General features: G+C 41.8%; 1 protein-coding gene across 4 annotated transcripts in view; it reads left to right on the forward strand.

The window, feature by feature from the left end:
• col12a1a (collagen, type XII, alpha 1a) overlaps positions 1–23,313 on the forward strand; it is a 57,533-nt gene that overhangs the window by 9,371 nt on the left and 24,849 nt on the right. For 2 of the 4 annotated variants that reach the window (XM_044166537.1, XM_044166535.1), the window contains exons 10-34: positions 20–622; positions 1,443–1,721; positions 1,811–2,086; positions 2,214–2,486; positions 7,401–7,670; positions 9,231–9,497; positions 9,770–9,962; positions 10,062–10,186; positions 11,904–12,053; positions 12,160–12,279; positions 12,410–12,574; positions 12,681–12,827; positions 13,574–13,713; positions 14,466–14,595; positions 15,551–15,696; positions 16,264–16,393; positions 16,589–16,725; positions 17,925–18,054; positions 18,170–18,309; positions 18,570–18,702; positions 18,916–18,939; positions 19,738–19,877; positions 22,514–22,643; positions 22,878–23,017; positions 23,149–23,278. In XM_044166537.1, the coding sequence (XP_044022472.1) occupies positions 20–622; positions 1,443–1,721; positions 1,811–2,086; positions 2,214–2,486; positions 7,401–7,670; positions 9,231–9,497; positions 9,770–9,962; positions 10,062–10,186; positions 11,904–12,053; positions 12,160–12,279; positions 12,410–12,574; positions 12,681–12,827; positions 13,574–13,713; positions 14,466–14,595; positions 15,551–15,696; positions 16,264–16,393; positions 16,589–16,725; positions 17,925–18,054; positions 18,170–18,309; positions 18,570–18,702; positions 18,916–18,939; positions 19,738–19,877; positions 22,514–22,643; positions 22,878–23,017; positions 23,149–23,278 (4,518 nt within the window). The remainder of the gene's footprint in view (positions 1–19; positions 623–1,442; positions 1,722–1,810; positions 2,087–2,213; positions 2,487–7,400; positions 7,671–9,230; positions 9,498–9,769; positions 9,963–10,061; positions 10,187–11,903; positions 12,054–12,159; positions 12,280–12,409; positions 12,575–12,680; positions 12,828–13,573; positions 13,714–14,465; positions 14,596–15,550; positions 15,697–16,263; positions 16,394–16,588; positions 16,726–17,924; positions 18,055–18,169; positions 18,310–18,569; positions 18,703–18,915; positions 18,940–19,737; positions 19,878–22,513; positions 22,644–22,877; positions 23,018–23,148; positions 23,279–23,313) is intronic. The other 2 variants (XM_044166536.1, XM_044166538.1) reach the window with 2 other exon arrangements.

Genomic DNA, 23,313 nt, shown 5'->3' on the forward strand with positions numbered 1-23,313 from the left:
ATGTCTTGTCTTTTTCAAGAGTGCTCTCTTGGAGTGGATGTGCAGGCTGATGTGGTCCTACTGGTTGATGGCTCATACAGTATTGGATTACAAAACTTTGCCAAAGTCCGTGCCTTCTTGGAGGTTCTGGTCAATTCCTTTGACATTGGACCCCACAAGGTGCAGATTAGCTTGGTCCAGTACAGTCGCGATCCACATACTGAGTTCGCCCTCAACACTCACCATGACATTAGTGCTGTTGTCAAGGCTGTGCGCACATTCCCCTACCGTGGAGGCTCTACTAACACTGGCAAGGCCATGACTTATGTCAGGGAGAAAATCTTTATCCCTGCCCGTGGAGCGAGACAGAATGTGCCCCGTGTCATGGTCCTGATCACAGACGGAAAGTCATCAGACTCGTTTAAGGATGCTGCAACCAACCTGAGGAATATTGATGTGGAGATCTTTGCCGTTGGTGTGAAGGATGCAGTGAGATCAGAGCTGGAGGCCATTGCTAATCCCCCATCAGACACTCATGTCTATGAGGTGGAGGACTTTGATGCCTTCCAGAGGATCTCCAAGGAGCTGACTCAGTCCATCTGTCTGAGGATTGAACAGGAGCTGCTCAACATCAAAAAGAGGAGTAAGTAGAAGGATAGAATATCTTAACCCAATAACTATGACCTGAAGTGAAGCCACATAATATGCCCATTACTTCTTGGCATCAGTTTTGGATATCACCTTCATGTTGGTCCATACTGTCCTTATTAGAAACTGTACCATCTGACTGTCAGTTGGCCCGGTCTTTGGGAGTAGGTGTAATGGCAGAGAGCCAATGCAATTAAGAAAAAGCAAAATACAGAAGTATAGTACTGTATAAATTGCTCTAAGGCAAGGCGCAGGCAAAATGTAATCAACTCACTCGACCATAGCCTACCAACAAACATACCACAAAACCACATATGTGCTTGTTGAATGAGCTCAATCACACCATTTGTTAACACTACAGAGACTGGAACAACAGTGCTATTTTAACTTGACCATGATTTTGATTCAAAAGGCCACCCCAGCACTGAGCTGTGGCTCTTCCACCCAGTGGCAGAATCTTTGACACCACACAATATGCTTATTGATGCTGAAGCCTGTAGTCCAAAAACACACACCACTTAGTGAGTGTAGTATTCCATGCTTGGCAACTTAAATATTTTTTAATCTTGTTAGATGAACAAGGTTACAGCGACACTTTGCTTTTAATTGCTGCCAGTAATTGAAAGTAATGCCCATGGCCAAGACAATGTACAGAGAGGAGAAAGGAATAAAACATAGCTGCAGTAGCCCCATAAATCTTACAGATCCACAGTAGGAAATGACCATGGTAGTACTAATTTGCAACTTTTACATGATTTGGGCCTGTGCACTGCCTTTTAATGACAGACATTCATAACAAGTAATCTTACTTTCAGGTCTGCTTCCACCGAGTAACTTGGAGTTCTCAGAGATTACCTCCAGAAGCTTCCGTACCACCTGGACAGCTCCTGCTGCCAACGTCATGTCTTACCTGGTGCGTTTCCGCAAGGCTGACGACGTCACTGGAGACTACGTTTCCCTGGCAGTGCCTAGTGATACCACCACAGCTGTTCTGCCCCACCTATTCCCCTTCACCGCCTACGAGGTCAACGTCTTTGCTCAGTATGACAAAGGAGACAGTTTCCCATTGACTGGTGAAGAGACCACTCTAGAAGGTAAGAGATACTTATTTGAACCTGACCTAATGCTGTAATAGTTATCAACGTGAGAAAATTCAAGATCTAAAATATTCTTTCCTTTTCAGAGCAAGGAACTGTACGAAACCTACGAGTTACAGAGGAGACAACGAACACTTTCAGGGTGTCATGGAGAGCTGCTCCAGGCTCGGTGATCAGGTATCGCCTGTCCTATGTCCCACTGAGTGGTGCTGGGGAAATACTTGAGGCCCAAACCATTGGAGCGGAGACGACCATAGTTCTCCAGGAGCTTTTCCCCATTACCACCTACCGTGTGTCTGTATCTGCTGAGTACTCTACAGGCATAGGGAACGAGATGCAAGTAGATGGCACCACCAAGGAAGGTAAGTCAGGAAATCTAGGTGTTTTTAGGAAGTTCTTTTTTAACAGCGCAAGTGGCAAACAGCTATGTGACACTTGAGGGTTTGCACAATGGATGTGAATGTCTGATCCATTTTTGTTTGCTTTCAGTCCGTGGCTCTCCTCGTGACCTTCGCGTCTTTGATGAGACCACAGCTACAATGAAACTGGCATGGCAGGCTGCTCCAGGAAATGTCCTTCAGTACCGCATTGCCTTCAAACCTGCTGAGGGTGGTGAGAGGAAGGAGATATCCGTCAAAGGAAATACTACCCAGGCTGTGCTGAAGAACCTCCAACCATCCACTGAATATGAGCTGTTTGTTAGTGCTCGCTACTCCTCCGGTTTGGGTGATCCTCTTCTGGGCACAGGAACCACCTTAGAAGGTAAGAGAGAATGTCAATTTGCTAAAGTCTAATTTGAAACCCTTGAAGCATGGTAGGATTATTTCTATAGCCAGTGTGTGACAGAAATGTGAAGCATGCTTTGTGGCTGTGGGCTCAGCAAGTGGGTATTGCTGAATAGACAAATGAATTATTGTGTTCAGCTTCTTTTCAAGTTTCAAGGAAATGGCATCAACAAAAGGGATGGACATTTGTAGTTTTTTGTTATTGTTTATATTTTATTAAGTTTATGAGATCCTGCATGATGTAAATCTACTGAAATTAGGCCAGTTGTTTCCCTTCAAGTCCCTCCGAGAATGCAACATCTGGTATTTCTCACAGGCGACTACAACAGAATTAAGGAAGTTGAGTTTTTACTTTTCAAGTTTGGTTGAGTATATGGGCCGTGGTTTGAGGGGAAAAGACAGGAATGTGGCACTTGATGTAATTCTTTTGGCATAGACTGTAGTTTAGGGTAGTTTTGCCGCCCATGAATGCAGCGAGACGGAAACGGGTGGGGGATGCTTGTAAACCTATAGAACTTATGAAATGGCTTGGAACAGGCTTTGACAGCCATACACCTGCCTGGTAATACCTTTACATCTTGGCCTGTCTGAGACAGATAATTTATTGTTTTACAGTGGTTTATAAGACATATAGGGAATATTTGATCATTAATGTCAGATATTATTCTATTTTTTCAAAGTAGAATTAGTGATTGGTGACCATCTCAAGATTAGTTGATCTAACAATGCTCATCACATTACCTATGGGTTAGCTGAAGGCATCTGTGTTTGAGCATCTTTTTCTTGTCTATAGATGATGATAGTTTATAGACAGTGTAAGACACGACAGAGGGCAGGTCTTCTTTTGATGTCACACAGAGTGGAAAGAGGGATTGCTGTAGTGTCACACCACAGGAAAGGAAGTCAAAGAGATCTGTTTTGAGAGAAGGGGGGAGGTCCTAGCACTGGGTACTCTATCCCACAGAGGAGAATAGCTTTGGCTTTCAGTCAGTTCCACTTATGGCTGTAAAACTAGTAAACTACGTATGAAATCGGAGGAGCTTACCTGGCCGGGGATTAAATTATAATGGCGAGTTAGCACCACAATATTGTACTGGATAAAATGCTCTTTCATAGCATTGAGGATCATCTACCTTGTTTAATATTTTGGTAAAAACTTCCCACGAAAGGGCAGAGAGAAGAAATAAGGCTTGGCTGGCTTCAGGTATTTTTGGTGCTAAAAGATCAGATACTAAAAATATGTTACTTTGTTTTATTCCACTTTTTGTGTGCCAAGCACAAAACAGCACAGTGGCTGTTGTGTCCATGCTTAACTCAACCTGAAATGAACTCCTGTGTGAAAGCTGTTTGAGCCCACGGATGCATCAAAACTATTCAATTCATCATAACAGCAAGAGTGGAGTTCTTGTTCCTTCATGTCGCCTCTTTACACCCCTGGCAGTAGTGAGATCCTCAGTGCTGGGCGTGTCCCTATTTAACAGGGACATTTATTGCAGACCACATGAACCTGTGCACTGGGTTGAATATGAGGACTTTTACTCATATTGTGTCCTATAGAAATTTTCAAATTTCATTCAAAGTTGAAAACAAATTTTCAACTTAGAATTTGTAAATGGAATAATGCATGTTTGTTTAGATTTTGATGAGTGCAGACATTTCAAAAGCTTTTTTTTTTGCTGTGTTTTTCTCTGCTCGCACATTGACCAAAGGGCTTGGTTTTGATTATAGAGTTAGTTTCCACAGATCAAATCTGTGCTGTCATCAACCATACACCCCCACAGGAAAAAGCTCCATGACAAAGCACTCTGTTTAACCAGCTCTATTAAGCTGTCATGACGTCAGCATGCCTCAACACTGATCTCATTGTTGTCAGTGCCACTCATTTTGAGTGACCCTCTCTGTGAAGTACATGTAGGCGAGAAATGGAAGAGAGTGGCTTGCACAAAGCTATCCCTTGTAGCTCACAGTGGATGGCAGCCAATACAGAAGCCTTGAGTAGGACAGAATTATAACATCCTGAAATGACTCAGAAGGAGGACAGAGAAGGTGTCATAGCGAATGCTTAGATTAACATCCCAAATGTGGATATTATACACAAACATGGCAAAATTATTTAGTTAAGAAGAGTGAGTTTATTCCAGCATGTGGAAGATGTTACCTAAGAGGACCTTGAAAGCTGTGTGAGCTGTCTGTCTGGTCACAGGGAGAACTGTCTGTTCGTCTTCCTCCAGGGTGGGGCAAAGGACAGGCAGAGACAGAGAGAGAGGGCGAGGAAGAGTAGAAAGCGTACTTAAAAATGTGAACCAGAATGCTTCAGGTTGGCCTGGTGGATAAAAAGCTCAACCCATAACTGAGAGGTCATATATTCAGCCCCTGAAGCAGCCATTGTACCAATTTCTCAAATAATTAACTAATTGCATGACACAGCAAATGTTTTTGCACGTGCCAGAGGGACCTAGATTCTTTTTTACTATCTTTAATTTGGAGAGCAGCACAACACCAGGTGAAACTGTAATTGTGGCATCTTGGTTTGATTTCCTCTTAAACTGATGCCTTTGGGAACTTTTAGTGTTACTGCCAGACTGTTTTTCTCCACCACTCCAAAGGTCCTTTAAGGTAAAAAGTCAGAGACAGGCAAACTTGGCACATAGACACTGAAGGCTTCATCTTTGTGGCTCATATGTATGTCTTAGTGAACCAAAAGCAATAAAGTAAGGGAAGTTTGAAGTGGGGTGCCAGTGCTGAGATGGCACTTTGAAGGAACAACGTATTTCCTGCAGAGAGTTTACAGAGAGAGCAAGACTGAGAAAGTCGTTGTTGGGTCTTTTAAGTCAGTGTCAGCTTTTTTTAATACTGAGATCCAAATAACTACTATCCAATACCAATGTGGTCAATCAAGACATACAGTGGTGTAATGGAGTGAGATATCCAATAGCAATATAAAATCTTTAGGATAATCTTCAGAGCATGAGCTCATAGTGTTTTGCTGTGCATTTTGCTTGCCTGCTAGCATATTTTCAAGCTTTAGACATCTTTGGCTGTGGATGTGAAGGTTATGTCAGCACATGCCCTGCAGGAAATCTCTTAGATGATCTTCATTTGTGTCATGTGTGGTTTTCTAGAGATGTGGGTGAGGCTTTAATGGGAATGTGTGATCTGGTCTCGTCCAAGGTCTTAATTTGAGAGTACCCTTCTCCTTGAAGGGTGGGGTGCAGCTTGGGATGTTGAGAAAGAAACTAAGATAAGGAAACCCAGAATGTTTTTATTAGCATGAAATTCTGTGTGTATACTTGTATACACATCTCTATTTATATATATAGAAGCCACTGTAATTCTTCTATTTTGATAATTGTAACAACCGTGTAGTGTATAAAAACATACTGTTTGTGACCAAACGTAAAATATTAAAAGGATATTGTGTAAATTCATATATTACATGCAAATTGAAGCTTTTTGCTAGGTCTGTGGACCATGTGTTTCATGTATAAGTGCTTTGCTTCTTGGATTGGCCCCTTCTCTTTAGCTTGTCTGCAAGTGCTGATGAAAAGTGAGCCACTGTCTGCAGAAGTCATCATCTTGTGATCCTTTCGCCCTTGGTTCACACACAACCGAAAAAGTCCGTCAAGTTCATCTTTTGCTTTTGGCAAAGATTAACCCTTTTTGATGGAATGATCTGGGTATATATAAGTGGCCCACACTGTTTTCATGGTCTATGAAAATCTGGAACTCTTCATTAGGTTGTGGTCATGGCCATTACTCTTCATATCTGGCCTATGCTCTCAAGGTGCAGATCGCTCTGCTTGGCAGGCAGGGCTGCAGCTGTTATTTCTGCTCAGATCAGCTTCCAGTTCATCTTGGATAGATGGATGCTCAGAAGGACTCGTAGGGTGACAGATAGACAAAGTGACTGCCTTTTCTGTCGCTTAACATTTCCAAATTATCATGCACTGCATGTGCGGTAGATTTGTGATGCATCTCATTCTTGGCAATGGGCTTTTTTTATTAAACCTCATTTGGTGAGGTTTGATGAATAGGGTTTGAGAGAGACCACCCAGCTGCTCTGCTCTGCCTGTGATTATATTGTCATTAGGAACTGGCATGTAGGGGCTCAGGGGCTTGAATCAGGATCAGGATCCCGGAGGTTGTGTGGGAGGCTATGTGTCGCAGCCTATCCTCCTACGGTAGATAGAGCTCCTCTATATGGTAGCCAGACCGGAGTGTTGAGAGTCCATCTCAACATGGGCATCCCTCTCAGCCATGCGTGTGCTGGCTGCTCATCGCGAAACACCACCACAAAATTCCCTCCATTGTATTTCTGTGCCTTTCTCCTTTCATGATGGTCTCTCAGGAAAAGTAAGTGACTGAGAGAAAGGGAGAACGCAACATCTGCAATTGTAGCTACACATTTTTGTGGATCGGGTTTCCTCTGTTTCGATGGAAAATGAAAGTGCTGCTGTGAGAGGCGCTGAGGATATGTGATTTGTGATTAGTTTAGCAGAGATTTTTCCAGCAGTCTCTGATTATGAAGGGAGAAAATCAGGTTGTTCAAACAGATCCTGAGGGGTTAAAGTAGAGACAGATGAGTGGCTGTTGGTGATTTATCACTGGGGTTGTTTGTCCATTTTGTGTCTAGCTCACCTCCTCAAATCTCCATATATCTGCATTAGAAATCATTACCTGGACAAAGCATTTTTGTACCTTAGCACTAACACTACCATCTTAGTCCAATTATTTTGCATCAATCATAACAGAAAAACCTGAGAAAATTCTTTAGGCAAACAAAAGTAAACATGCTGTGCTACTTATTTTCTGTTTCCATATCCATTACGCACAGATGGAAGTAATACTTTTACCTCTGTTTCTAATGCTGTTCCTTTTCATTTATCCACAGAGCTCGGTTCACCCAGAGACTTGGTGACCAGAGACGTCACTGACACCAGTTTTGCTGTGTCTTGGACCGCGGCCCCGGGTAACGTTCGTCAGTACCGGATCAGGTGGAAGTCTCTGTTCACTGAAGAGGCTGGGGAAAAGACAATACCAGGAGAAACCACTGCCACAGTTCTGGAGGGTCTCACCCCAGAGACACGTTATCAGGTGTCTGTGTTTGCTGGCTATGGCCATGGAGAGGGCCAGCCATTGGATGGAGAGGAAACCACGGATGGTAAGTTACTTTAGCTGCTTTAACTTTTTCACCAAACACATACTCCCTTATCCTTCACTTCCCCTTTACTACCCTTTTCATTTTCTACATCTGCTCCCTTCTTTTTTGTTGCTTTCTTTTTCTTGGTATTTTTCCAATGCTTTCCTCCTCTCTTGTCTGCATTTAATTTTTTTGAGTTTGAGTTTCTCGTCTTGGGGTTACCTAGAAAGTGTGAAGCAAAGGTACGTGTGATGTAACTCTGACCATAAAAGCGTAAAATCCATATAAGCTCTATGACCACGAAGGGATAGCTATGTGTTACTGTTAAGAAGATCATTCTTAAAGCCAAGATTGCAGGTCTAGACATTCTTGTCATAAACACATCTGAAGCCTTAAAGTTTAATATGCCTGTTAAGTTAGAGATATAATCATCATTGAGAAATATGAGGCAGTGACGCCGGTTTGAAAATGATCCAGGAAATACAGTTTAGCTGGAAGCGCCATTTGTCAGGTGTTATGTAGATATAGAGATCTGTCAGCGACACTTACTGTTCTGTTCATTCTGTTGAGCTAATGTGATAACGTCATAGCTGTTGGCATCTGCCTGAGCCATCAGAATTATAGTCTTCGCATGCACATCTTTAAAACTGTGCGTGTGTGCTATATGTATGAGTGTACAGAGGTGACGTAATGTCCAGCACCTGCACCCGGTTTTCATGGGAGAGGTAGGACAGATAGACACCGGCCTCTCCCTTGTTAGACTACACTCTTGCTTGGATGAGAAAAGCACATTGAGCGGAAACTCCAGTTGGGAGGGAGTTTGTCCACCAGTTAGCGAAATGGAATGTGCTCAAGGAAAAATATTTCCAACCATCATTAGTGTTTATTGATTCTGGCAAGCAAGAAGGGTGGCATACATGCACACCAAACACAACCATGAGGCAGCTTTGTAGACTTAAATGTTCACTTTGCTCATTCCTTCCTTCACTTTGCACCCACTATCTGTAAATCTGTAAATCACAGGTCTCTTTGGGCTGAGCCACACACTGCAAACTTGGATGCGCTGCTTTTTTCCATTAATAAAAGTCTTCCCTCTGAAGTAGAGCGTTCCGAATATTTTCCTCAGCTCGTTTCGAGGCCTCTGACAATTCACACTTGCCCTTCCTGCTCTGAAAATAAGAAACACTCAATGGAAAAATGACAACTATGTCTTTGCGCAAATTCACAAGACATCTAAGCCTGGCTCCCAAACGCTCCAAGTAAACATGATTAATCATATAAATTTGGGCCTGTTTAATGTATACTTCTGAAAATCAGAAATATTTGGGTAAGTTTGTATCCACATGCATGTGGAAACTAAGCAGATATCCGGATGAAAGACTGTGAGGTAGCCAAGCGTGTTACTGTTTAGTTTACTTACCAGCAGGAAAGCCATGCTGCTTATATTATAACATAGGCGGTTAAGCACACATTTTGCACAGATTCCCATTTGAACAAGGCCCAAAATCTACATTTTCCCTCAGACCATTCATTCATCATTTCTCCTCTTTTAACCTTTGTTCCTTTTTTCCTTCCTTGCAGTCTCGGCCGCTGGCAGAGCGATTGTTGTCTCTGAGGAGACGGAGAAGTCCATGAAGGTAACATGGCAACCGGCACCTGGAAATGTACTCAACTACCGCGTTACGTACAAACCCAAGTCGGGAGGGCGACAACTAGCAGCCAAGGTGCCCGGTGGCACCACCTCCACTGTGTTGAGGCGCCTTACTCCCCTCACCACCTACGACATCACTGTTCTGCCAGTGTATCGCTTCGGAGAAGGCAAAGCAAGGCAAGGAGAAGGAACAACACGTACGTTGGTCTATCATTCACCACACCACTAATGTTGCTCCTTCTGTTGCCAAGTTTAGGAAAAGTTTGATTATCCATTACAAACTCACATCCACATCCTCATCAATCATATCATAACCATCTCATGCTAAATGACTAAAGCAATATTACAGTAAATGTACATATTTGTTCTTCGTCTTCATTATATAGTACTCAGAAGATTTTGTTTTGAATATTTAATCAATCATTTCTGTATCATTTGGTCAATCTACGCATTTCACTTCTTTCCCTAGTGTCACCTTTCAAAGGTCCCAGGAACCTCCAGACATCGGAACCTTCCAAGACCAGTTTCCGTGTAACCTGGGACCATGCTCCTGGTGATGTTAAGGGCTACAAAGTCACTTTCCACCCTGTTGGGGAGGACATTGACCTGGGTGAACTTCTGGTTGGTCCCTATGACAACACTGTGGTGCTAGAGGAGCTGAGGTGTGTCTTCAGGCTGATTTCTCATTTTCATTCTTATTGTCACATGAAGTTTGAACAAACAGAAAATCTGACAAAATCATTTGTTTTTTTGGTCTACAGAGCTGGTACCAAATACACAGTGAATGTGTTTGGTATGTTTGATGGAGGAGAGAGTATGCCATTGGCTGGAGAGGAGAAAACCACTCTCTCTGATGCACCTGAGCCTCCACCTTTTGAGGCACCCGGTAAAGTTATTAATATTAATATTCTACTATAAAACCCACATATATATGATAAGAATTTACTATTCATCAAAGGAATAACAGAGAAAACATGTTGTACGTTAGAACACGAGCAGCTGAAACGGTTTTAGTCATTCTGTTACTATGCCTGTCATCACCTTTAAGGTGGTGTCTCCAGTATGTTATGTCTCTGGGCAGCAACAGTCAAACATTTGAGACTGTATCACCATATCAAATCTTTGCTTAGGAAAATACACTCTAAACCCATGCCCCATAAAAGCTGAAGAGTTTCTCTAAATGCCTTTCCTCAAAGCTAATTGTCTCACGAAATAACAGATGGAATAGCTATTCCATCTGTCTGCCCTTTTCTCGCTTTCTTTATTGTGTCACTTTGGGCTTCCGCTTTTTATTTCCAGTCCAAGTCCAAGCCAGTGTAGATTCGAGCCATACGTGTATAATCTGTTTGCAGTTATAAAATGTTTTTACTACCTCGTGAGTCACAGCGTGGCAGGCAGTAAGTGTGAGAAGAGGAAAAATGTTGTGTTTGCTGGAAGGAACTGTGAAGGTCAGCTTGACCGCTCAGCTGCAGGCCCCGTCCTAATAAGGAGGCAGATTCAGTGACAGCTCCTAGCTCCAGAAGATAAAATAGAAGAGAGGTGGGAGAATCTCACTCTTCCGTGTACCATCTTTTGACTACAGGTCAGATCTCAATAATGCCTCTGGAGCTTGAGGGAAAGTTGTGGGTGTGGCAAAAGTCTTAAGTAACATTCTCTTTCATTCCTTGTCCTAATTTAAGAACTATTTGAAATTATATTAGAACATAACTTTTTACCGCAATGAACCTTTTCATAATTTCCCCCTTTTTGCATTTTTATTGTAGCCAACGGAAAGTCTCAGATATTATTCTTTCTTTTTTTGTTGATATAGCTCTAACAGACCTGCCTGTTGGAGATACTGACATGTTTTTGTACCTCTGTAGGCTTTTAACGCTGTTAGTGGAAGCTTGACAGCTGGTTGTCTGTCATGGGGGTTGGGTTTGGGCTTGTGTGAGTAAACCAATCTGCAAATCAAATATGTAACCTGTTTTCAGTTGCAGACAGTGGCAGTTAGTGCAACATCTGCCTATCTCCAATGCACATCTGCAGCCCTCTTTTAGGTGCCGAGGATCGGATGCCTTCCTTGTCATCGCACAGGTGGTGGAAAACAGGATCTGAATATTACCTTGCAGCTCTGGAGGGCACAGTTTTCTCTCCAATGGAGGCCTTTGATATGTCACAGGCCATTAAGGGCATACTCTCCTGATTTGCCCCTGGGACTCCTGGATCCTAAAAGAACAACTGAAAGAAATACTGCCTCGACATGCCACAAGACAAGAAGATAATCATTATAACACCTGGAAAATAAAAGTTATAAAAAAAAGAAGGAAAAGACTGAATGTTTTACTACTTGATTGTGAATATGTTGTCTGTTTAACACCTTGGGGAATGTTTTGATGTTATTTAGTTTGGTTCAATGCCAAAAATGACATTTTATGTCATTGAACTCTTCTGTCTTTCTTTCCTTTACCTCTCACACCTCTTCGAGCACCTCTCACATCATTACAATTCACCACGTACACCATTTTGTGTACCTGACAGTTGAACATGGACTTCTGTTTTGTATACCTCATTTGAAATGTTCAACTTTGTCCAATTAAGACACTGAAATTTTGCCCTCTCAGATGTGATGTGTAAGACCAAGGCACAGGCTGATATTGTGCTGCTGGTGGATGGCTCCTGGAGTATCGGACGTCTCAACTTCAAGACCATTCGTGCCTTCATCGCCCGTATGGTGGGAGTCTTTGACATTGGCCCTGAAAGGGTCCAGATCGGTGGGTCTACCCAGAATAAGCACGGTTACAGTCACTTGGTTATTACTAATAAAACAAAAAGAGATCTTTTTGCATTGGTATAACAAATGTTTTTTGGTGTCTTCAGGTCTTGCTCAGTACAGTGGAGACCCAAAGACTGAATGGCACTTGGATGCTCATCGAACCCGGGACTCTCTCCTGGAAGCTGTGGCTAACCTGCCCTACAAAGGAGGAAACACCCTGACTGGTATTTTAATCTATTTATTTAATGTTTTGCTAGTGGGAGTGATGCCACTTCTACTTCTGTAAGCACAGTAGTAAACTTTATATTGTGTGTCTATCAGGATGAAAAATGAACATTGATGTCTTCATTGCAGGTCTGGCTTTGAACTACCTCCTCCAGAACAATTTCAAAGAGAATGTTGGGATGCGACCCAACTCTAGAAAGATCGGTGTGTTGATCACTGACGGCAAATCCCAGGACGATGTCATTGTCAACTCTCAGAACTTGCGTGATCAGGGCATTGAGCTCTATGCCATTGGTAAGCGAAGATCAGTTCTGTTTGCTTGCACAAACTCATTGTGTGAAGTGAAACTGTCATATGTATCAAAGTGCTAATGACTGTTGTCTTCCGTATTGCTCTTTAGGTGTGAAGAATGCTGATGAGAATGAGTTGAGGTCCATTGCCACTGACCCGGATAGTATTCACATGTACAACGTGGCTGACTTCTCCTTCCTGTTGGACATCGTTGACAACCTTACAGACAACCTCTGTAACAGTGTCAAGGGACCAGGTATATATGAGTTTACATCAAAGTGTGCACACAGCTGACTGATCAAAGTAAAGGAATCACTGAGGAGGAGGAGGACACAGATTGCAAGGACAGACGTCTTCTACTTTACAAATAATAAAAACAAGCACATATAGTCTAAGCCAACTGCTCCATTCCCAGACATTTGAGACATTATAAACATAGTGTATAGCATCCCAGACCCACAGACAGTTAAATGTCTGGCCCACCTTGGAAAGCAACACTAGAAGCAAAGAACCAGCCAAGCTCTTGGACATTATTGCAACGCTATTATTTTCCTCTTCCCCTAATATTCTTTCTGCCTCCCTGGAGTAGGAAATTGTCTGCTCCTTAATCAAATTAAAGAGCTGCTATTGGATACTGTAGGGGAACTCTTGGAGAGGATGTGGCTTCAGTCTCAATAAGTACTGTGTTGTGTACAAGGTTCTGTTAGGACTTGTTACTAAATAGGCATGTTTTCATGTGTTGGCACATCAAAGTCTTTTTCCATGCTCCTTCGTTTATAACTGCACCATGAAACTGCTCAGAAATGTATAGTTTATAAAAATTCAAAGGTGTTGGATTTTGCCGACCTTTGTTACTTTATGTAATTTATTCTAAATCAGTTATTAACAGCTCAAGCAGGAAAGGTAGAAAGTAGCCATGCATGCTTTTGCATGACAATGTATAATGTTCACTGTGATGGCCCATATTGCAGTTTCTGTCTTTTTACGCTTACACCTGAATAGGAGATGCACCTGGTGCTCCCACTGACCTGGTGACATCAGAGGTGACTCACCGCTCCTTCCGAGCCACCTGGACTGGCCCTGATGGCCCGGTGGAAAAGTACCGTGTGGAGTACATGATATTGTCAGGACGCCCACAACAGGTATACCTGCCACATGCAATAATGCAATACCACACCAAAATTTGCCTCTGCTGGCACTAATTTAAAAAAAAAACTGGAGTAAGTGTAGTGCATCTCCCTGTGTGGGTGTTGAGGGGAGCCCACTGTGTCTGAGACTCAAACGTTTATTTCCAGCCTGTTTGTGTTGGCCTCTCGCTGTTTGTGTGTCTAATTACACTACGATCTGACACAGGACAAAGAAACAAAACATGCAGCCCTCAGTTTAGAGGATAAGAAAGCAAATAATGGCTTCACGAGTGATAGCTCTATTGGCCAGTAGGGTCTCGGCTGCACAATGTGTGGAATAGATGCATTTTTGGTGTCTGATTCTAATTACATCTGGGAGGATGTTTGTTTTCGTCCAGCTTCCATGGTTTTGTTTAATAGTGAACATAGTGGATGAGGTTTTATTATTGTTTATGGATCTGGAATTGAAGCACATGCTGAGTTTGAGTCCAGTAAAAAAAAATTCAGGGTTTTTTCTGGTTTAATTGGAAAGCTTTACGAAATGCTCAAGTCAATCCAATAGATAGAGCTTTTGATTGTTATGCTTAGAAATTGATAACCCCCCACACAATACTTTCTTTCAAACTTACCACCATATGGAATGCAAAATATTTATTCCCGCATGTATGTATAAAGTAATGATTTATAATATTTTTAGAAAGTATCTAGAGACTCTTACAAATGACTCCTTTTTCCTGCGATCTTCTAACTATCCCTTCCTGTATTAGGTGTTTGTGGATGGTACTGAGACCACGGTGGTTCTCCAGGGCCTCGACCCTCAGACAGAGTACCTGGTCAACGTCTACTCAGTAGTGGGAGAGGAGAGCAGCGAGCCTCTCAAAGGAACTGAGACCACACGTATGTCTTCTCTTTCTGTCTTTTTGACTTACATGTAGGCCCGTATCATTGTATTTAAACAGATTCACTTATAAAAAAACATTTATGGTAAAAGTTGTCAGTGGGAATGTAAATTACCTAAACTATTTTAACAAAAATTGTTTGACTTGTTTTTGATCATTGGCCGTAGATGTGACTATATTATGATGAACTTGCATAAAGAGGCCAACTCTAAATCGCAGAGACCTTCCCACTTTAGAAAACCCAGATAAATGGGGTTGTCAAAGAACAACAGTTTAAAATTCAGCAGGCTCTTGAGTACGCACAAACCTCCAGCCTTTATTGTTATGAACAGCAGCTTCCCTTTGAGTCATCACTGAATCTCTCTGGCTCAGTTGCATAACACAAATTTAATGCACTCAGTGACTGTGATTCCTGCGTGGTCTCCATTAATCAAACGTTCAAAGGTAATATATAAATATCTCGGTCTTGTTTATAAAACCATATGTGGCTGCAAATGATAGCAATAGTAAATCATAATTAGATGCAAATTCAAAGGCAATTTAAATGATTACACTGAGGTTCAAGCACAGTTTTCAAGCTTATTTTGTGTCTTTCAAGATGTTGTTAATTGCTGTTTTATTGGTGCTATCAAGAGTAGCAGAGATTTAATAGTGTTATATAGTATCTATAAAGCAGCACATATAAAGCAGCACTGATTGTTGAGTTTGCGCTGTGTGAATGGCATACAAAAAGGCCTGAGAAACAAATGTGCATGTCTATGTATCCCTGTGAGCATTGATGTTTATTTGCTAAACTGGATATTTCCCCTTATGTAAGTACTGTCTGTGCTAATACTGAGTCACATGTGTGCATATATATGTGTGTGTTTTCACAAGTGTAGGCAATTGTTATAACCTCAGTTTCACTGTGCCAATAATTGTTGCCTTTAACTTCGTTGCCTCTTGTCATCTAGTGCCTCTGAGTGCCGTAAGAAGGATGGACATTTACGATGAGCAGACCACCACCATGCGGGTGAGATGGGAGGAGGTGGATGGTGCTACTGGCTACATGCTGCTCTACAGCGCTATCAATGCCACTCAGCCCACCCTCGAGCAGGAGGTAAGTGACATTCTCAGAACAGAACAGAGAGTGACTGAACAAAAGGGCATACAGCCAATCAGCGGTGGATATGACATATTTGGACAAGGAAAAAAATCTACCCTTGCGCATGTGTTTATGGGTGGACACGATCGCACATGCTTGCATGCATTCGTATGCACCAAACACACGCAAACACGTTGCTAAACACTAGAAGTGACCAAGCACTTCAACCTGCTGTCAGCAGTTCTTGACAAATCCAGATGTCACATACTGAAATAACATTTTACAAAGCCACCAGTGTTTGCCTCACCATTCAGCAGACAAGGCAAAACAGAAAATACAGAGAAACACTGTTAGTCACAAAGGGGTGGGTGTACCATGAGATCACTCTGCCAAGGGAACATCATCATTTGTTCATAAGGTGTCAGACCCAGTGGGTCAAAGCTGGAATCTGCAGATGTGCTGCAACCAGAATATTTCTCTCACTGTTCTTATCCAAATGTCTCTATTTACGTCACTGAGGAGTCCCTGTCATCCGCTTCCCCTCTGACCTTATGTTGTTTCTTTGGTCTGGTCCCCTTGCAGGTCAGAGTGGGAGGGGATACAACTGATGTCCAGCTGGTGAAGTTACTCCCCAACACCGCCTACACACTCTCCCTCTTTGCCCTGCACGGAGAATCAGCAAGTGAACCACTGACCAAGCAGGGAGTCACCCGTATGTAGTCGATTAATCATGAATTGATTTCATTAAGCACATTGAGCATAAAGCACATATAGCATATAGCTGATATAGCTTATTGTTTTTTGGTGATATCTGACAGTAGGTCTGTGGGGGCCACTGTGAACTCAAAATTGTCTATAACTATAATACTGCCATGAAACTAACACTAACCTTCTGCCCCTTGTTCAGTGCCCCTGCCACCTGCGGGTGAACTGAGGGTTCGTGATGTCACCCACAGCACCATGAGGCTTATTTGGGATGCTGCTCCTGGTCGTGTTCTCAAGTACCTCATCACCTACAAGCCTGAGGATGGAGATGCTAAAGAAGTGAGTTTCGTTCCAATCCTGTTTAGCTCTTCTTTCCTTACTGAAACCATGGAATACATGTAAATTAGATGTTAGAGGGCTTATGTTTTTACCAGTCCTATACTCTCATGTATTTCTTACAAACTTTCATTGCCTGTTGTCTGTTTGAGCCATTAGGTTTGATGGTGATGAATTTATATAGATATTTTTGACTGATCCCTCAATATATTGGCTAAGAACAAATAATGGAGACTGCAGCTGGTTGGGTGGACATTAGGGAATGTTTTGGAGTCCAAAGAAAAGATTATAAAACTATCAGAACATGGCTTTGTGGGGGTTAAAGGGTGGTTCTGGTGCTAAGGATTGGACGAATACTTTATGGTTGTATGTCCCCTTTTGGGAGTTCTTGGGCTACAACAGCAAACTCTGTGGTCTGCCTTTTGCTACTTCCTTAGCCATAAATCAATTGGAGGTGATCCTCAAAGCTCCTCTTATGGAAACACACATGTGAAAGTGACCCATGGGCTGAGGATGTGATTGTCAAAAATGTAGTGCGTGGGGAGGAAGCGCTTACTGCCCGGAAAGTAGCAAAATGTCATGTTTGACCTTATGGATTATGTGGCAGAGTCCAATAAGTGACAGTATGCCACTTACAACACAGACTGCAGGACATATTCCCTCCGAGTGAAGCCTTTTGCATGGTTTTATGGTCCAGAGAGGCAAATACAGTTTCTGTTCAGACTTATAACTCAAACTGAAATGCAAAAGATCAGACAAACATGCAGCAGCTGTGGTGTTCAGAATGATTCCCTTAAGTTCAATTTCTTGAGATTGAGCTAATAAAACTTCATGAAATCAGGAGCAGTAAAACCAGTGTGGTGTTTCCAATAAGTATTCCAGGTGTTTGGTCAAATTTTGTTGCTTTTTGTTGTTTGTTGGGTGTCTTTGTTCCCATTTTACTCTGGGAACAAGTACAGTTTTATACCTTCTGGTCAAGTTTCCTACGAGTCTTAATAGGTGCACATTCTTGCTGTTGCCAGTGTTCCTGGAAACTCGTGCTGTGAACGGAATTAAAGTTTCACAAGACTTGGCAAAATTTGGCTGAAGAGAAAAACATCTGAAGTTCTTTTTGCTTTCAAACATCATTTGCAAAGGTACATATATTTGCATTATTGATTTTGTGTAATAATATTCAACGAGTATGCTTGATTGTTCTACAGCTTGAAGTGGAAGGAAGTGTGACCACCAGACAATTGGACAACCTGATCTCGCAGACTGAGTATGGCCTGGCTGTTACTCCGATCTATGATGAGGGATCTGGTCAGCCGATGTTGGGAGAGGCAATCACTGGTAAGACTGAAAATCATCATTATTACAATGAACTGTGGATAATGAAACTGGCCCCATTTGCCTGCTTCTCACTGAGACAGAGATCACACTTAACTTCGCTCCCTCTACTCTGTAGATGTGGTTCCTGCCCCAAAGAACCTGCAATTCTCAGAAGTTACCCAGACCAGCTTCAGAGCCACCTGGGATCACGGAGCCCCTGACGTGGCTCTGTACCGCATTGGCTGGACTAAGAACGGAGATACCAACTTCCAATACGTAAGAGAAAACCAGCTGTCGAAGATGTTTACATTTCTAATAATTCATGCAGGTATTTCTTGATGAGTCCCACAGAAAGTACTTTGGCGATGCTTTGAAAAAGACCTCCAGTGGAGGCATTGAGAACATCTTAAAAACAGACTATTGCACCAATTATAATCCCTCTAATATGGAGCTTGTGTTGCCTGTCTATGGTTCGTATTGGCTAAAATCTTAGCCATGCACCTTCCTACATGCTGTGTTTGTGTTTTCCTCATCAGGCCATTCTAAACAGCGATGAGACAACCCACGTTCTGGAGAACTTGGAGCCAGACACGCCCTATGATGTGTCTGTCACCGCAATATATCCAGATGAATCAGAGAGCGAGGATCTGCTGGGCACTGAGAGGACATGTAAGATGCACACCCCAGCAGCTCTGTGATGATGACTTAACAGTCACTTTAATTAACACTGTTTTACTTGAGTTGCTTGACAGCATCTCTGTTGGATCTTGACGAAAGGCTAGACCAATGATTAACCTTTTGATTTTACCTTTTGGAAATATGCTGAGTGAAATGTTCAGCAAAGGGTATGCCCATTATTCCTTTCTATTTTTGCCTCTATAGTGTCCAAGCAAGGTGGTAGCACAAGTAAGTATATTTGTGGTAACGCAAGAGGATGCTTTTTCTTTCAAGTGACGAAAGCATGTTTTATTATTTCAACCAGTCATCAGCACTTTTGTTCATTGGACAACCATCATTTCATCATCAAGCAAGGCCCTTAACCCATCCACCGCTCCAATGGTGCTGTGCTGCATATGACACAACCAGTTTTATTATGTGTTTGTCTGTCCTTGTCTGCATTTGTCCCATTGTCCATGCCATTCATCCCATGGCTGTTCCTGAATATGTTCTTAGTCAAATGTCAAATTATATGGCTGAAGATGGATTCCAACTATGCATGCCCTTCAAAATGGGGATTTGAATCCTTGTTTTTGAAGCCCATTCCATCATCCATCATCCATTGATCCATCCATCTATTCATCGCATTCATCCTTGCATTTATCAGTCCATCCATTATCATCTTTCCATCCATCCATTGCTGTTCAAGAGAATCCATCCCTGCTTCAGAAAAGACAAAATCCCAGAGGAGGATTGTCTTTTCTTCTTTAAAGCTGCAATCCTTGATACAAATCAGAGGTAGACCTGCTTTGTTTTACCATAAAGAAAAGAAAGTTACTATCTAGAAGTAAATTAACTGATATGTTGATGACAAATTAGTCATTCAAGACTAAGAGTAGACTTCTTAACATGAGATGACCAAAATATCAAGGACTGTGTCTTTAAAAGATATTTTTAAGTAAATCCATGGAAAAAATGCTCTTACTACATGTAACAGATATATTGACATGGTTGTAATTGTGATATGTGTGTGCGTGCGTTTTCCAGCACCTAATGGACCTCCGACCAACTTGGTTGTGTTCAACGAAACCACCACCAGTATTAACGCCAGGTGGAATCCAGCTCCAGGCCGCGTCCAGAACTACAAGATCACTTACGTCCCCACATCTGGAGGCAGGAGCCAGACTGTGAGTCACACAGCAGACCAACACACCAATACACCATGTGTTCATACTCCTTTGTGTAGCTATCATGTTTCATAAAATTAACATAAGACATATAGTATTAATTTACAAAGTGCTTTTATTTCTCATGCAAGGAATCTCTAAACACCAAAAAGCAGATTGAGGTTTTAGTAAAATAAGCATTTCTCAAAGGGAGCGCTGCTCTGGTAGTTTAATTGCAAGGAAGAAACACGAGTTATAATTTAAACTTCATCATCTATAAAAGAAAATACACTTTGTTAAAGGTGTAAAAGAAGTCCTAAATCCACATGGCCAATACAACAGAGACAGTCCATAAAAACTGAAGAAACAGGTTAAGAATAAAGAAATATAAATAACATTTTTTATATACTCATGACCAAAAGTAGTAGTATACCCAGTTGAAACGTGGAAGGTCAACAAGGCTAACTGGGTAATGTTGATATCTTTGCACATCTAGCTTCCATTAGTTATTTGCAGCAGTACTAGGCATTAAAATATTAGCTACTTACTCCTTACTCTTCTCCTTGCCTTCTTCACTGGACTCAGTCTAGCATTACTTAGCCAGACTGTCGTTCATGGCTCCTTGCGCTTTAACTCAATCACTGGATTTGTTTCTTCCTTCAGAGCAGATTTGCCTCCAAGAAATATATGTGTACAGCTCTGCCACCGGTATTGCATTATTTTAGTTTATTCTAAGTCAAATCTCTTAATCTGTTGTTTGGATATGGCAGCATTAATGTGGACAAAACCCTTCCTAGTTTTTTCTCAATATTTCCTGACGCCGCAGACTGTCTCCCGCTGGTCATGCATTTTTGGCTGCCTTACTGAATGTGCAAAAGTCTTTTTGGATGACATTAGAATACTTGGTTTCAATTTGCTGTCAGACATTTCTCATTGCTTCCACAAGCAAGACTTAAAAGCGAGACTGAAGCATGCTAAATGGTGCTTATGCACACACTCATACACAAGACTACAGACTGTTAGCCACACTGATAAGCTGCGAAACAACCCCTTAAATCAATGTTAAATGTTCCAACTGACTTTGGTGAAAATATTTCATCCTCGCTACTTGGCATTTATGGGCTGTGAGAAGTTGCTTAAGAGCGATAAAATTGAAATGACGTAAAAAGTTCACATGACGTATTTTGAGGGCTGATAATTTAACAGCTCTATGGGGAGACAGTGAACAGATACTTCAGAGATTTAACATTTATGTGCACTGTGCTTTGATGGGTTCACATGCAGTGTGTGCTATTTGGCCATCTGCAAGTTGTGTGTGTGTGTGTACATAGAAAATTTAATGCACTTGCCCTTTCAGGTCAGTGTATGTTTGTGTAATGAGAGAGTACTGTGCTACAGGTGTCATATATTATACAGTAGATTGTGTTTAAAGTGCTGCACAAAGCTGCTGCGCTCACAAACCTGGCTATTAGGTCGCTGTTTTTCACCTATTTTAATAAGGCCCAGATGGCATCCAACATTTGTCATACTGGAGAGGCAGTTAAAGGTTTAAGCTAATTTTCTTTCCTCATAATTTACCCTCTCAGATGTTTTGTACCAAATTTAGCTTCAGCTCAGCTGGTGTTACGTAGGTTGACCATTAGTTTCCCTTTTAACACATGATAATGTTTTCCTCTTTAGTACTTGATGAAATTTTGTTGCGCTGATTGCCTGGGTGATATCACACTGGAAGGTTGATGGAAAACTGGAAGCTAACAAGCTAGCATCAGCCAAGTCATTTTGGTTCACTGTCAGGAGTTCAGCAAGTATAGCTAGCACGGGAAGTTTTGCATTATTTTGTCTGGGACAACAAGTCTGTTTTCGGAAATGTCTGACACACATTTTGCACTTGTGTACAAGGAAACTACTGCAGTGTCAAATGATAAAACTTCCGTCCTTTTTTTTTTCTTTGCTGATAAAAGATTCAGCCAGTTAGTTGAGAGACGAGTGATGTACAGTCATTAAAGAAATCCAGAGGATTAAAGCAGATATAAAAGCACAGGATACATTATCATACACAAATCCACACTCTCCCAGCTCGCTTAGAATTACGGTATGTCCAATCCTTATAGCTTCAGCCAAAAGTAATGTAATAAATTGCTCACCAGTCATGACTGTTATGACAAGACATCCGACTGTTTCAGCCATCAGCGTACATATTTACCTTGGCCAGTGTGCTGTGTATTAACTGAAAACACTCAAAACATTCCTCCTCTGAAAAGTTGACAGTCTAGTAGTTTTCAGGTAGAATTCTTTCCATCAGGTTATTGACATCAATTTAAGTCCTCTCACCCAGAGAGGAGTTGTTAAACTCCCATCCCATCCTAGAAACAGAGACAAATATCCTTTCCCTCAGTGTATACTAGTTTGTTAAAAGCATAGCAAGACAAATACGTTTTGTAGAAAATGCAAATGCTTTCTAATAGAATGAATATCCTAGTTGACTTTTACTGTAAATAACTGAATGCATACTATTGTTTTAGTATCTAAATTCATTGCGTCTACATTCAGTATAATCACCTAGGTTTCACAAACATTTGACAGCATCAGTGACTGATTTAAGAGTCTTTTAACAAGATATGAGCCAAGGAAGCTAACTATTATTCTTCCCCAACTAGACCCAGGTTGGAGGGAAGAAAACTACTGTCCTGCTTCCCAAACTGACCCCTGACACCGAATACTCCATCAGCGTGGTGGCGGTCTACGCCAGAGGAGTCAGCAAGGAGCTGAACGGCCTTGGAAAGACCAGTAAGTTGTCCTCCACTGTGGCTGCTCACAAATGACAAGTGATAACAATGACACCTATAATAAATGTATACAGTTGTTATGGTTTTATTGTGGCACTGTATGTCTAAGTAGTGCACTCATGGAAATTCTCTCAGAGCATTACAGCTTCTAGACACTGTTTGACCATTCAGTAAAAATGTTGCTATTATGGCACACTTGCAGTATTAACTGTATCATACCTTTATCTTACCCCAGAGCCTTTGGGTGGTGTTAGGAACCTGCAGGTCACTGACCCCTCTACCAGCACCCTGAATGTCCAGTGGGAGGCTGCTGAGGGCAATGTGCGTCAGTATAGGATCTTCTATGTCCCTGTAGCTGGAGGAGAGGAAGAGATGGTAAGCTGGAAAATAGTTCTAGAGCATTAAACCACGTCAAGTGAAATGGTCTCCTCTTTATAATCACAATTAGGCCATACCTATAGTGGCCAAAGAAAACCTGATGTATGTCTTGTTATACTTCTATCCAGGTCCAGGTATCAGGCAGCACCTACAACACTGTGCTGAAGAACCTGCAGTCTGATACTGTCTACACTGTAACTGTGGTTCCTGTCTTCTCCACTGGAGAGGGACAACGCATGTCTGAGAATGGCAAAACATGTAAGCACTGCATGCATATAATCATTGGTGTAGGC

This window comes from Siniperca chuatsi, linkage group LG15 (assembly GCF_020085105.1).
Source record: "Siniperca chuatsi isolate FFG_IHB_CAS linkage group LG15, ASM2008510v1, whole genome shotgun sequence".
NCBI classification, from domain to species: domain Eukaryota; kingdom Metazoa; phylum Chordata; class Actinopteri; order Centrarchiformes; family Sinipercidae; genus Siniperca; species Siniperca chuatsi.